The sequence below is a fragment of the Apiospora marii genome, assembly GCF_038362585.1.
Source record: "Apiospora marii strain CBS 49790 chromosome Unknown utg000013l_segment0_segment0, whole genome shotgun sequence".
NCBI classification, from domain to species: domain Eukaryota; kingdom Fungi; phylum Ascomycota; class Sordariomycetes; order Amphisphaeriales; family Apiosporaceae; genus Apiospora; species Apiospora marii.
The window spans coordinates 314,357-328,536 of NW_027117384.1; the positions used below are offsets into that span (position 1 = coordinate 314,357).

Sequence of the window (14,180 nt, forward strand, 5' to 3'; positions counted from 1 at the left end):
AAAAGAGGGTCATCGTTGGACTGGGCTGACCTCCTTGCTACTTCATCGACCCCCGGACAGCAACATAACCGGCCGGACTATGATTATGGGGCCCCATGGCCCCGTCGCTTGTGGTCGTGGCTGGCAGTCTATGTCTCGACATTCCAAGATCCGGGGGACTAGCTGTTGCTTTCCAGGCAGCCGTATCGGGCACAATGGGCTGACACCATTTCATTTTGTCCCCATACACGCTGGCAGGGAGTCCGGCGCTAGATATCGTTCCAGACTGGGGTGGATAGCAGGCGGCCAACAGTGGTGTAAGCTGTTGGCTCGTTCATGCATTGTAGTGTACGTTGGGATCACGTACTCCCGAAAAGGTGTGGAAGGATTGCCGAGCCTCTCAATTTCTCACTCTCTCGTCAGACCTCTCCTTCTTGCTCCTGCTGCTGCTATCGACCGACAGGATAATTGGACCCTGCAGCCCATGTCTCTCCACGCCTAACCTAGCTTAAGCTGACATGTCAAGCTGTCAACACCAGCCCTGCCAGGGCATCGAGCCTCCCTGCTGCGACACTTGTCTCAAACTAGGTCCCTCGATCTGCCGCTAACACCCTCCCCTGCGATTGAACGATCTCGACTGCTGCTTGGTAGTTGTATTGCGATCCTTTGTGAGCCAGCGTACGTACGTACGTTCATGCGGGATAGAGCACGGGATTCGGTGCCCAATCTCGCTCGTCTCCAGCTTGGGACAGGTGACTGTGCTCCATAGCGGCATATACGCGCTGACACGGGGACGCACATGATATTCTGGGGTTTCAAGTTCATTCGTCATTTACGCAGAGAAGCAAGAATCCATACGAGTGGCCCGTCGTGGCCATGATAATATGCCGGTGCTGATGTGGGGATGTCCGATCCCGAGGCGCGTGGATCCTTTCCACGGCTTCCCGGCCCCCATAACGGCCAGCACCGAGCCCCTGATTGGTCCGACTTGGGTCTGGAACCTCTGCCACTTATCGCTCTGCAGTCTAGTACCACCGCAAATTCCCGCGCCGAGAGTCATACTACATGGTTTTTCTTCTGTCTTGTATGTGCCGCATGAACTCGTACGGAGCTGATGTTCGCTCGGCCCTACTAGAAAAACAAGCAAACAAAGAAACGCGGATGGACGTGCTGGCTGCATCGGGCCACCCTCTCTCTATTGGCCCGCATGCGGCTCCTGAGGCATCCACCGCCACCGTACATCCTGGCTGCCTTGGCACTTGGCGCCTGCACACCTATCGATGGGGAGGGAGGGATTCGCTGCTTACGCTGCGTTGTCGGAGGCGCCCAAATACTCGACACTATTGCTGGCACTTGGGGTCAGCGCCGAGACATACAGCTGCCATGCCGCCAAGTCACACAGCGTAATGCAGCTAGCTGGCCAAGGCTGCTCCAATGGCGTGCTCATGCTGGACCGTTGCGCCGTAATCAGCCATCCTTGGCGGCAGCCCCAGAATATAACAACAGCGCAACGAGTTGCCCAAAATCAAGATGACAGGTCCAAATCGTGGGGAGAGGGATTGGGTATCATATCATATGTCATGGTAAAACTAAAACGCCACCAGACGCACAAAAATAGAGCAAAAGCACCCGCTCCTCTTTCCTTTATTCATTCCTCCCCCACAGTGTCATCGACCTTCTGCATGCTGGGTCCCGCAGCAGCAGTGGCATGTTCAAAGATGAGCTCCCTAGCGTGCTGAAGCTCCGCCCGACCCGTCTCGAGCAGCTGGGCCTTTTCCTGGACCACCTGTTCCTGCCGCTGATATCTACTGCGGGCGTCGGCGAGCTGGCACTCGACGTCCAGGCGGCAACGCCCTACGTCGGCCCTCGAGGCCTTGATCTTGTCGTGGAACGCCATGTCGGTGAAGATGTTGTCGAAGACGACGTCGCTCATGATGCTGCCAGAGGCGATGTGCACCGGCAGCAGGGGCGTGACCTGGCGGTTTGACTGGCGCCGGGCCTGCTTCATCAGCCGTCGCGCCTCCTCGATGGCCAGCTCGGCCTTGTGCAGGGCGCTGCGCTCCATCATGTCCATGATGGTCCCGCCGCCAAACATGTCCAACCGGCTGTGGTCCAGCGCGTCCTCGATATGGTTCAGGGCCTCGTCCATGCGCCGCATGACCTCGCTGAGCATCTTGATGACCTCCATCTCGCCCTCAGCCTGCAGTTTGCCCTCATGATACGCCTGCAGGGCCTCCTTGGCCACCTGCTCCTTGCTGTCCTCCTCGGGGAACTCCGGCGTGGGGCCATCGAAGATGGCATCGTACATAGTGTCCAGGTCGTGCTGGGCCGAGTTGTGACGTGACATCATGCCCTGCAGTTCCGTCCTATGCACCATGGCCGCCTCGCGCAGAGACTTGAGGTTCTTCTCCTGCTCCTTGGCTTTGTGCTCGTCCTGCAGCGCGTCGAAGTATTCGCGCTCCTCTTTGGCGGCTCTTTCCTCAAACTTGTCCTTATTTCCCGAGACCTTAAATGCGAAGCGCTTCATGACCGAGTCTCGATATTTCTTATGTTCTTTCAGCTCCTTTTGGCGCTTCTTGTCCACTTCCTTGACCCATCTGATTGCATCCGCAAGCTGTCGATCCAGGTCGTTGAGATAGAAATCGTGCTGTTGCAATGACGGTTTTGCATGGTCTGTCTCGGATAGGATGGAGAGCAACAAACGGTTCCTCTCTGCATTGGTCTGAATACGCTCTGTGGTGGAAGCCATATTATCTTGTCTCTTTTGTTGAAGAGTCAGTGGAGGGCGAAATAGTGGGGTCAGGTGTCAAGACACTGCAACGACGCTCCAATTTGATGTTCACATTGCGGAAAATGGTAAGTATTTATCGGGACGCTGAGGCGAGCCGATGATGCCATAATTATTCGGCAGGCGTTCCTGTTGGACACTGCCACCCTCCTACTGAGGAGCACTTCTTGGCGCACGTAGGTACTGAGTCGAACCAGACCAGCCAACCCAGAGCAATGGTTGGTTCTGCGCCGCAGGGCTGCGCACGCACTGCCACCCACCGTGGCACAATACCAGGCTATCAGGCATAATTCTCGAATACCGCTCATCCACATTCTAGTTGTAATTTGGTGCTTTCAGCATAGTCCGACAAACTTACGTTGGTCAAACTCGTATATTGCTGTATAATTCTTTCTTTCCCGTGGATGATTTGCACTGTGTAATTAGGCGAATATAGTCAGTCTCTGGTCCTGCCCAGGTAGAGATGCTGGGGCAGGGGAGCAAGGGCCAGTATATTTGACGGCCAAACAGTGTACCCACGACTGTTATTGCCATGAATGGTGGCATGCCGAATAGTGCAAAAAGTCGAGGAGTGCTACACGGTCCCCACCCACGGCTCTGATGTGCCAACTTCTTGCCCGCCATCAATCATCATCATGACGGGCTCTTCAACTCTTGACGCCGGCGGGTCCATAGGGAAGTATGTAAAAGGCAGGCGTATATCCCAGAAAGAATCTAACCCTATTAGTCGCCGCTCCGGGGAAAAAAAGAACCCTATATGTGTATAGGGGTTTTGTTCCACTCACCCTGGAAAACTTCAGATGGCATCAGCTCAGGCGTGAAAAAGGCCAATGAAGAGTTTGCGTCCTCTTTGTTCCGTTGAGCAAGCGTCTCCTCGTCGAGTCTATTGAGGAATATGCGCAAGGCTTCAGCCGCTTTAGCAGCCTCAGATGAGGTCGAGCTGGCCTCGATCCAAAGACCTTGTGATCTTCGTAGGAGCCTTTTTGCTTCTTGAAGCTTCTCGGTCTCCATGCTGTTCCGGTGATGTTGAAGGTAAAAACAGACAGCAAGGGCCCCGGCGAACAAATCATGGCTGACCAAAGAGTTGAATAAAAACTGGCTCGAGTATAACTGCCCAGTTGGTTTGCTCTCCTCGACAACAATGTGGTGAAGTCGGAGGATCGCCAGCCCGGCCTCCAAAGCCCTTCCTTGGGAATATTCGTATTTCTCCGGTCCTTGTTGTTGCCCCTGAGACGGTATATACTTCCGGTGGAGTAGTAGTTTGCCCTTTTGATACATAGTCTGCAGAAAAAACTTCTGGCTGACAACTGCAGTGCTTGATAGGATGGATTCGGACATGCCCTCCCATCGAAAGACCTTTGGTAGATTTGTATATACCTCGTCCAAAATGGCATCGATACGAAGCACCTCTTCATAGGAAGGTGTTTGCACCTCGGTGACATGCTCCATGATCATGCCAATGACCCTCATAAGTCGAGTTTTACTTATGGTGTACAGCAATGGAGTCATTTCTGTCTCGGGTCTTGGGGCTGGCAGCTGGGCTGCGGCAGAGTCAAAATCGGTATCTTTGTAATTGCCTGGCAGTTGCGTATCTGAGACATTGTCGCGGATGAGCTTCGGCATCCCCATTTGCACAGATATGCCCAAGTCGACTTGATATAGGGTGGCCCAAATGCGTCTTCTCACTTCGCCCTCATAGGGGGAGAGCTGAGGGAAGTGTCTGGGGTCACGGTGATAGCCTTGGCGCATCGCGATATTGACGGTGACGCTAAGAATGAGCCACGACTCAATTTGGGCATCGATGCTGGTGAAATGTTCGACGGTGAAATATGCCAGCAGTGCCTCGACAACGAATGGGCCACCCTTTGTGTACTGGCCAAGCATGAGTGCCTGGACAGCCTTCTCTCGATAGACGGATGTAGACTCCGAAGTAAGTCCTTTTTCTTTGGCGAGCTGGTCTCTTGAGAGCCCCACGGCGTGTTGGGCGCGAGAAGCGATGCAAAACATGGAAAACAGCATGCTTATCCAGGTAATAGGAACCGATGATGGGTCGTCCCAAAACCTCTTATACTAAATTCCGTTAGCTGGGACGAGCATCACGGAAATTCGTCACACTTCGGCTCAACTTACCATGGTCAAAAATTCGCCGCTGTGCACAATAGCAGCTACGAGCCACACAAGTTATGTTAGTTAGTCATTACCGGCATTGCACTATCAGGCATGTTACGAACCTGCAGCGGAATCTAGAAAGTTGAAGAAAGCAGAGACTAGTCGATCTGATGTTCTCCTTGGCGGCAGCGCTGCCAATATTTCCACCCGGGTGACAGGGGGGCAGCTGTAGAAGAGTTTCGGCCTCGGAGACGAAGGATACACCGGACAACCAGAGTCTGCGGAGGCACTACTGTTACCAGACCGCTGCTCTCCGCCCTCGGATATGCCATCAAGAAGGACAGACCAATCTGCGATGGCACAACGGACAATATAGTTAGCAGACATGAAAGTGGTGGCGTGATGATAAGGGGTGGAAAGGTACATCAGGCATACGGTTTGAGTTAACCCAGGTGCATGATTGTAAGCTCAATCTTCCAGAATCAAGATCTCTGGGTGCTGTTCCAGCCCCTGCAGCGCCAGGTCTCGCCAAGTCTTCCATGCTCGCGTTTGTAGTAGCATCGAGGGGCTCAGGGGATCTTCCTGATAAGTGGGCGTCATTTGTACCACGGTGTACCAGATCCCCAATTAGATTCTCCAATTGGGCTACTCTGTCCTGAATACCGGTATAGGAGGTACCAGCACAGGAGCGGTCAGAGGGCGCACCATCCTGCCTGTGCCTGTCTGACGAGGGAGCGTTTGCATAAATGCATTGCAAGGTCCGCCTCGAGCAAGTGCCGCACGGCTGTCGCCTGTCACAGCGTAGCCTGGGAGAACATCAGATCAGCACGCCGTAGAGGTGTAGCATACAACTTGGCAAATACCCACTTCCGTTGGCGGCAAAGGTTGCAGCTTAGTTGAGGCTTGTCTCGTCGGCGATTTGGGGGTGGGCGAGGGCGGCTTTGCGGCGTGGAAGACCGCGGGGCTTCGTCGCCCGCGCCGTTCCGAGGACATCTGTCGGGCATAGTGCAACCGGTTCTGTTCAATGACGATTCTGTAGAAGAGAAGCCTTGTCGGATGGTGTTCTGGGCCAGTTGTGTGTGTTGATGGGGATTTTCCTGTTATTTCCATCGTCCGACCATCCGACCCGATCCTCCGATCCTCCGACGCCCCACCAATCAACTCTCGTCTTCAAGAAGTTGGCCAGTCAGGCACAATGTTTGACAGCATCATCAATCAGCGTATCTGGATCTGCGACCATGTATTTTTGAAGTATAACGTCCCCTAGAGGGCACCCGGCTGTTTCTCTTCAACGGCTGAGGCGCCATTTCATACAGCTGTCACGGTCCACCACCTTTATCAGACTTGACAAGATGTCCAGGTTGGGATCAAGCAGACAATAACCCGTTGCTGATGCTGTCTTGGCTGCTGATCGAGGCGCCCGCCACGACCCACATAAGCCGTGTGGCAGATAAGATTGCAACGAAAGTGGCAGGCAACAGGCAATCCGAGGGCCGAGGACGAATGAGTCCTTCCCCGCCTTCACCTGCCACGGGTGCCACGCTGCTCGCTTCCATGGTGTGACGCCCAGGACGATGCAGCGCTGTCCAGACTGCCTGGGGAAGCCGGGGGAGATGATGATGGCCCTGGACGGTCCATATATACATGCTGGCGAAGCTCTCTCCGTACCTGCATCACCCACCCGTCTTAAACTGGCTTAAAGCATGCGATAAGACATTCATTGACAGCAGCAGTAGCAACCCCGACAAGCTCCATCTGCCCCCTTTCTGTTCGGGTTGAAAATCTACCTAGTTATATCGTTTCCCTGCCTCTAGCTACGGCACCATCCGACTGTCATGGAAGACGGCCCAATTGTGCCGGTCCCGGCGCCGTGGAAACTCAAGGGCACGGTGTATATGGTCACGTTCTGGGCGCAAGGCGGCAAACTGCCAGACTTCACCTACTCGCGACTTGAGGCCGGGTCCGACTTCTCCGATCCCACGCAATCGGGGGAGCATCTTGGTGGTCTGAGCCAATTCCAGATCATTCGCTACACCGAGACCCCGGTTGGGCCCTATGACGAACTCATTATTTGTCCGGGTTTCTTCAAGTATCCGACCCCGGAGGACGGCCAGATCAAGACGAAGAGCAGCGCGCGCATCACCCGGATCTACGTCTCGCAGAAATACACGTGTTGGAACGGGAGGAAGAGTGGGTAGCCTCTTGCCCCTCGGCTTGTTCTGTTCAATTGGTTTGAGAGTGTGCTTGGCCCGCTAACATGGATGCGACTGCAGATTGGAACATACCGAAGCACCTTGCGCGGTTCGAGTTCAACGACCTCCCTGATGGCTCAACCACGGTCAAGGTCTACCCGCACGACACCTCGGATGACGTCGCCGAGACCAGCGCAAGCGATAGCCCCTTCTTCCAAGCCACGATCACACCATTGAAATGGGCCCCGTCCTTTCCATTGTCGTTGAACCTTTTGAAGTACATTGGAATCGATGCATCCCTGGTACAACCGCCACTTCCGACTGGAGACGGCAGCCAGAAGGAGCTACCGGGCACGAAGCACTGGAGCAAAGTCGCCCCTGGCCAGAAAACGAAAAAAGCCTGCCTCGCCTGGGTGGACATGAGCCAGGGAAACGAAAGAGAGACCCAGCGTGTCGGCTACGAGAACTTCTGGCCAGGACTGGGACGATGGCAATTGGGCCTGAAGATGGAAGACGCTGATATTGAGTTTGGAGAACCAGTCTATTGGAACCCCGCGCAGTACAAGCTGTGATGATGTGCCGAGTGCAGTGTGCCGAGTGCAGTGTGCCGAGTGCAGTGTGCAGATTAGATGCTAGTGCTAGATGTTTGGGATACAGCTTGAAGCTGTGTGGAAGCTCTTGCTGCGATAACCCGGAGAATACTGGCCAAAACACAATCGGCCACTGAACAGCTCCTTTGTTTACATAGTCGACAACCCATATTGGCGATTGTTCGCGCTTGCCTAATCGCAATGCCGCTAATTCTGTGCGTTTGCCTTAAGTACCTACATAAATCATTGTGCCTGGCGCAGTTAAGGAAGCAAACCTCGCCCATAATGAATATGCATCACAAACAACTGCTCTACAACATGTCCAACTGACACCCCTGCTACATAATCCACGTCGGTCTATATTGATACAGCATACCAAAGACGGAACCATGAATAGCCGGGCTCGCGAGTTTCATTACAACGACCCTAAGGGGAAAGCGAAGGAGTTTGATCTGGAGGAGGTGCCCGAACTATTCCTTGCCACGACCGGCGATGAGGTGCACGACGCCATTGTCAATGACGGGGCTGATGTCTTCGAGATCTTCCAGGGCTACAATGCGCTGCAGTGGCATTGCGACGCAGTCACGACGTCCCCCAGTCTAATCGGGGCTCTCATCGAGTACGGCATCGACATCAACGCACTGGATCAACACAAACTGCCGCCCAACCCCGATGCCAAGAACCCTCCAGTCGCACGCCGAACGGCGCTGGGCTACGCGTGCTGCAACGGCAACGTCAAGGCCGTACGGATGCTGCTCATGCTGGGTGCAGATCCTCAAGGCAGCTCTGTCCCTCTGGAAATGCCCTTTGACTCGCTGCAACTTGGAGGCCAGGACGACTTTGTCACCCGCCTAACATATCCCAGTCCGCTACAAGACCTACTCAGCCAGCAGTTTGGTGGCCCGACAGGGTTTTGTCCCTTCCTCATCCATCTAAGAAATGGCCATGCCACGGCTGACGACAGCAACGACGACGTGCCCCTTGCATACCACATCGGATCGCAGGGTCTTGCCCGCATGTACGGCACAGATGCTGTACAGCCAGAGTGCAATCACTGCAGCGTCGGGTTTGATGCCCACGAGGCGAAGTGCACTAGTGCGGATGAGCTCCAATCCATCGTCCGCCGCGCCCAACAGACCTATGCTGAGCAAGTGTATTTGGCAAGTATGCGAATCATGAAGTGCGGCAAGCTTCTTCTGCAATACACGTACCCTGATCGCTTCGGCAATCAGCTCGCCGAGGGCCACGATGCAAATCTATCCTCGCCCATTGACTGTCTGCTACGCTCAGTGTGGTACTTTCTCGGACCGGCCATGTTGTGCTGGCGGGATCGCTTCGCGGCGAGGTTCCACGGGCTTGACCCGGCAACCCTATCACGCAGGGAGCTCGTCCAGTTCACGGCGCACGATCCTTCTGTGATTATCCTCGACCTCAGTCCCTGGGCCAACCTAGTTGTACGGGCTATGCTAGCGAGTCTACCTACGCCTGGCACCGAACCCAATCCAACAGTCCTGGCACATAAGGGCGTCGGCCGTCTCTTAGCCTTGTTGGAGGAGCATCCCGGCCTAGATCAGTTCCCCGAGGGGCAGTTCGCAGATGTCACTTTCTGCATACTCGCCGTAGGCTTGCGTAAGCCATCGACGCGGCCGCGGCCGCGGCCCATTGTCGTCACTATCAAGAAACGAGAGGTCAAGAAAGAAGAGGAGGTCGTGCAGAATGATAGCACTATTGGCGATAGTGACGAATCCGGCATTGTCACAGTCTTGGATGACAATGGTGACCCGGTCCTGTTGCCTAAAGAGTTGGCCAAGGAGTACCGCCGGGGGAGATGGCAGTAGGACAATTAGCGCTGGGGTCATTCAGAGACCGAGGGATGAGGAAGAACATATCAAGGGGAAACAGCGAATATTTGCCAACCGAATGCGAGGTCAGGTATGCGGACATCGAACTTTACTGCCGACGCTCTTGTTGTACGGCAAAGGCGAAGAGGCGAGGGCCACGGCTTATGCCAAGCCTAGACGAGCGTGATGTGGGACAAGCCAGGCTCAGGTGTATAGTAACCAAGCAATGGAGTAAAGCACGTTGATGGCAGCAGAAATAATACGACGTTGTGTAACATGCGCCCAGCCAATTCGTTGACAAATGTTTTTCCTCAAATAGACCATCGGCTTCATTTCTCCGTGCCGACCGGCTTTAGCCGTACCTCCACTCCTTCCCGCCCAGCCTAGACTTTCTTCCTTTTTCTACGAGACGGCGTGACTATGGAGAAGAGGAGGAGGGCAGAAGCCAGAAGAAGGTAGCAGTTGCTCGTATAACTCTATTTGACCGACCCATCCATGCATGGGCTTCTGCGTGTCCTGGTCGCTGGTCGCTCTGCCAGTTGCCAGCCCAGTAGCCAGCCGAGCCAGCCATGATGTGGTCCGGTAGTAGTGCAGTGCGGTGCGGTGACGATGCAAGGGAGGGGCCGCGGCTGTTGGCGGGCGTAACAGGCCAGATCGGGCAATCGATGGTAGTCTAGGCTTCTATACCAGTCGAGAGAGGTGTGGCCCCACTGAAACCCGCTTCTGATCCTTCTGGGCCTGGGATACGAGATCAGCTGAGCGCCGATCTTCTCGTGTCCCTTCCGCCCCGGTCTGTTGCCGACGAGCCGCAATCCATCGCCGTCCGCAAGACCCAACGACGGTGGGCAGGTGCAGGTGGTGTGGTTGAATGAGGAGAAGACAGCACAGCAGGCAGAGGATACGCCGTGCTGGCACTTGGCGGCGTCTCTCTCTCGCTCTTCTAGTCTTCGTATACACCTCACACACCCCGCTACGCACCGTGCAGGTCCTGTCCTGTGCATGCATGGAAATAGAAGCAAGATGAGGATCGGGGATGCAGATGCAACGTTGTCGTGCCGGCCTGGCTCCCTAGCTAGGTAGGGCGCACGCAGGCTCGTTCGACGATCTCCCCAGAGACACAACTGACAACGAGAGGGAGAGAGGGGAGAGACAGGCGGTATGTCGGGATGCCGTAAAGACGGGAATTACATAAACAGACAGCCCTTGGAATTCCGCATATATAAAGAGCCTCCTCATTCCCTCCATCGTTGCTGTACTATCCTGTCATCAGATCAGCATCTCATCCCACTCTACTGCCTAGTATCACATAATTACTACCTCTCTCTACACATTCTGTAAGCCCCTTTAATACCAACACCACTAATCGACCAAACCAAACGAAAACCTAACACCAACCGCCACCATGCTCTACACCAGTCTCTTCAGCACCCTCTTCGCCGCCGTCGCCCTCGCAGCCCCTGCCCCCAGCCCAGCCGCCAGCAAGTCCATGATGGCAGCAGGCGAGTGGACCATCGAGTCGCTGAAGCGGACGTGCAACGCCGACGACACGGCGTGCGACTGGGAGTTCGGCATCAACACCAACACCCCGGGCGTCGCCGTCCAGGCCTGCAAGATCACGGCCAAGGGCAAGCCGGCCTCGCAGACGGACATCAAGGAGCCCCAGTGGTGCGGCCCCTACCGCATCACGACGGGCTGGAGCGACCAGTTCGGCAAGGACGAGGGCTTCACCACCCTCGCCGTCGTCGACGAGGGCAAGCGTCAGATCGTCTACCCCGCCTACCAGGACAAGCAGCTCAAGAACGGCGTGCCCGTCGTCCCCGACCAGAAGTACACCCCCGCTGCTCTGCCTTAAAGCAGTTGCGCCCTAGACTTTGTCAACGCTTACGATGATGACGGACGAATGGATGGAGGGATGGATGGACGAATGAACGAATATACGGATCAATTGGACTGAGGGAGCAGATGGGCTTGCATGGGGGGTTAATCAGGCCAAATAATGTTTGACATTTGGTATCGGGGTGCCTACCAATAGCCAGCAGTCATTCCTTTCAATACTTAATCAACAAAAATGGAACACACTACCAACCGCTACGAACCTTCAGCTTTCGCTATGCGCATAGGTACTTTATCTTTGAAGATCCCGAGACCAACTGACTGGCTGGCAACTGATGAGAGCAATTGAGCAAGTAAATGACAGCGAGGGACCCTCTGCACGTTAGGCCCGCACGACACACGTCACAAGATTGGCTCCAACCACTGAATTGTCAACAGCCTAGGCGCAGGGTATAGCGGTAACCAGTCGCTGTAGGGCCTAGGGGTACTGCTAGGGGCAAGGGGCTCCTCTCTGGAGCTGCTAGGCCTATCTAGCGCGACCCGAAGGATGGGTCTGCGCACAGCTGATTAGATTGATAAGATGAAACCGAAAGCTACCGAGTCTCTAGGGGAATCCACCAGTGAAAAACATTGCCGTCTTCGGGATCAGCAGGGCAGCACAATCACAATATGTAGTCCAGCTATCATAGTCCGCCCTACTGTACAAATATGGATTCGCCTGCTCCAACTTGTTTGCGTACAAGGCGCATCACACCACACACGAAAGAGAAAGAGCCCGAGGTCAACAACCATCATGGATGAAGCTGCGACGCCGTTGGCTTGGGACCTCGTCCGCGCAAGCCTGCAATATGCCAAGACGCCTCCGTCTCCAGACCATGTCGTCATCGCCGACTTTACAGACGACCCCGAGAAGGTCGAGTACATCCGGGTCCTCATCTATCACATCCTACATGGACGCGACGTAGTTGCCTGTTATAACCTGGTATTGTTCGTCGTACTGGCTGGGTTCACAGTCCGCCATTTCATCACGAGGCGTCAAGACCAGAGAAGGTGGGAGGAAAGAACCCAACGTCCCCGTTCCCGGAGCAAGCAGACAAGTTGCTGGTGTCGTCGTTGTCGTTATCGTTGTCGTCCAGCAGTACGTTGCAAGGGACCCAATCGCCTCCTGGTTTGGTTAAGCCGGATGCGGATCTTGAGCGGCAACCTTTGCTGGCCGCCACAGCTCGGCCAAAGCATCAAAGTCTGTCCAATACCATGCAGGCATGGCTCGTGTATCAACCAGGACCTGTTCCCTTCATCAACCGTACACTGCCCCCCAACGAGACCTCGCTATTCGTGCTGGCATACTTTGCCCTTAATGTCTTCTTCCAGTTCTTCCAGAGCCCCCTGGAGCTCAGGTACTTCTTCGCCTTCGCCGATCGGATCGGATACGTGTTCATTGTCAACTTGCCTTTGCTCTATCTGCTTGCCGCCAAGAACCAGCCTCTAAGCGCCCTCACGGGCTATTCTTACGAATCGCTCAACATTTTCCACCGCCGTGTCGGCGAGCTCATGTGCTTCGCGGCCTTGGCCCACTTCGTCTGTTTTGTGATATGGCAAGTCTGGTGTTGTCCGGCCTGGCTACTTGTCGGCGATCTTTGGGATTTCTTGCTGGACCAACGCAATCTGATAGGCATGGGTGCGCTAATCGCCTACGAATTGCTTTATGCCACTTCCCTGGCCAGCTTCCGTGCTCGCTGCTACGAGGTATTCCTGGCCTCACATGTGGTTCTTCAAGTTGCGGCTCTGGTATTCCTGTACCTGCACTTCCCCACCAGCCGGCCTTATGTCTTGGCCTCTCTGGCCATCTTCCTGGTGGATCGTCTGGTTTGGCGCCTGAGTCTCAAGTCGGATTCCTTCACGGCCGACGTGGAAGTGTTGGAGGATGAGCAGACCCTGCTTCTATCGGCCAACTGGAGCATGCCTCAGCAATCCAATCAGTCGCTCTCCTCCTGGCTACGGCACAGTATCCGGCATGGGTGGAAGCCGATGGACCATGTGTTTATCACCGTACCATCGCTGGGCCGCAGCCATTCGCTGCAAACTCACCCGTTCACTATTGCCTCGGCAGCACCCAGGCATCCTGATCTGCTCGAGGCAGAGGTGCCACAGCAGCATGCGTGGCTCTCGCTCTTAATTCGAGCGCGGGACGGTTTCACCCGTGACCTTCTCCAGTATTCGCAATCGCATTCGAGTGTTCCTGTGCGGATAGACGGCCCATACGGAAGCACCGGCGCCCTCGAGATGCTTCGCGCATGCGACAGCACAGTACTCATCGCTGGTGGCTCGGGCATTGCCGTGGTTTTCCCGCTTGCTTGGGCTCTAGCGCAACATCGGCCGCAGGGGGGCGGCTCGCGAGACCAACAAGATGTACATCTACTATGGGTGGTTCACTCGCGAAGTCATCTTAGCTGGCTTCCCAAAGAGAGACTGGACGAACTCGCAGAGGCCGGTATTCACGTCACAATACCGGGGCCTACTGCGGAAGCTGGGCGGCCTGATATCGCAGGCTACATTGCCGAGCTGGGTACCAGAGCTCAGGTTCGACGACAGGAGCTAGGGGTCGTCGTCTCGGGCCCGGACAACCTCAACAGGGTTGCCAGGAATGCATGCGCCCTTGCTGTCAAAGATGGCACCAAGATTAGACTCAGTGTTGAGAAATTCGGCTGGTGATTTGCCTCTGCGAATGAAACCAAGGGCCTTGGAATGTACAAAGGTAGATCCGCCTCTATTGCGATTTCTTTGTTGGTTATTTATAGTCGCTTAGTGGCAAATTCCCCATCTCAGTCGGACCCCCTACATCACGATA

General features: G+C 55.1%; 6 protein-coding genes across 6 annotated transcripts; 4 read left to right on the top strand and 2 right to left on the bottom strand.

Annotated features, from left to right (window-relative positions):
- Positions 1–1,627: 1,627 nt before the first annotated feature.
- Positions 1,628–2,728, bottom strand: PG985_015258 (uncharacterized protein; the record flags this gene model as incomplete). The annotated part of the gene is made up of 1 exon (XM_066835024.1): positions 1,628–2,728. One exon carries the CDS (start codon positions 2,726–2,728, stop codon positions 1,628–1,630), a length of 1,101 nt encoding a protein of 366 aa, XP_066676227.1.
- A 792-nt stretch (positions 2,729–3,520) lies between these two features.
- On the bottom strand, positions 3,521–5,986 carry PG985_015259 (uncharacterized protein; the record flags this gene model as incomplete). The annotated part of the gene is made up of 6 exons (XM_066835025.1): positions 3,521–4,837; positions 4,898–4,932; positions 4,999–5,226; positions 5,312–5,531; positions 5,582–5,682; positions 5,740–5,986. The coding sequence occupies 6 exons, from the start codon at positions 5,984–5,986 to the stop codon at positions 3,521–3,523; spliced, it is 2,148 nt and encodes a 715-aa protein (XP_066676228.1).
- Positions 5,987–6,711: 725 nt separating this feature from the next.
- On the top strand, positions 6,712–7,640 carry PG985_015260 (uncharacterized protein; the record flags this gene model as incomplete). Its single annotated transcript, XM_066835026.1, has 2 exons — positions 6,712–7,066; positions 7,150–7,640. The coding sequence occupies 2 exons, from the start codon at positions 6,712–6,714 to the stop codon at positions 7,638–7,640; spliced, it is 846 nt and encodes a 281-aa protein (XP_066676229.1).
- Positions 7,641–8,047: 407 nt separating this feature from the next.
- On the top strand, positions 8,048–9,496 carry PG985_015261 (uncharacterized protein; the record flags this gene model as incomplete). The annotated part of the gene is made up of 1 exon (XM_066835027.1): positions 8,048–9,496. The coding sequence occupies one exon, from the start codon at positions 8,048–8,050 to the stop codon at positions 9,494–9,496; it is 1,449 nt and encodes a 482-aa protein (XP_066676230.1).
- A 1,405-nt stretch (positions 9,497–10,901) lies between these two features.
- PG985_015262 (small secreted protein) lies at positions 10,902–11,351 on the top strand (the record flags this gene model as incomplete). Its single annotated transcript, XM_066835028.1, has 1 exon — positions 10,902–11,351. One exon carries the CDS (start codon positions 10,902–10,904, stop codon positions 11,349–11,351), a length of 450 nt encoding a protein of 149 aa, XP_066676231.1.
- Positions 11,352–12,125: 774 nt separating this feature from the next.
- PG985_015263 (uncharacterized protein) lies at positions 12,126–14,044 on the top strand (the record flags this gene model as incomplete). The annotated part of the gene is made up of 2 exons (XM_066835029.1): positions 12,126–12,429; positions 12,483–14,044. 2 exons carry the CDS (start codon positions 12,126–12,128, stop codon positions 14,042–14,044), a joined length of 1,866 nt encoding a protein of 621 aa, XP_066676232.1.
- Between the last annotated feature and the right edge of the window lie 136 nt (positions 14,045–14,180).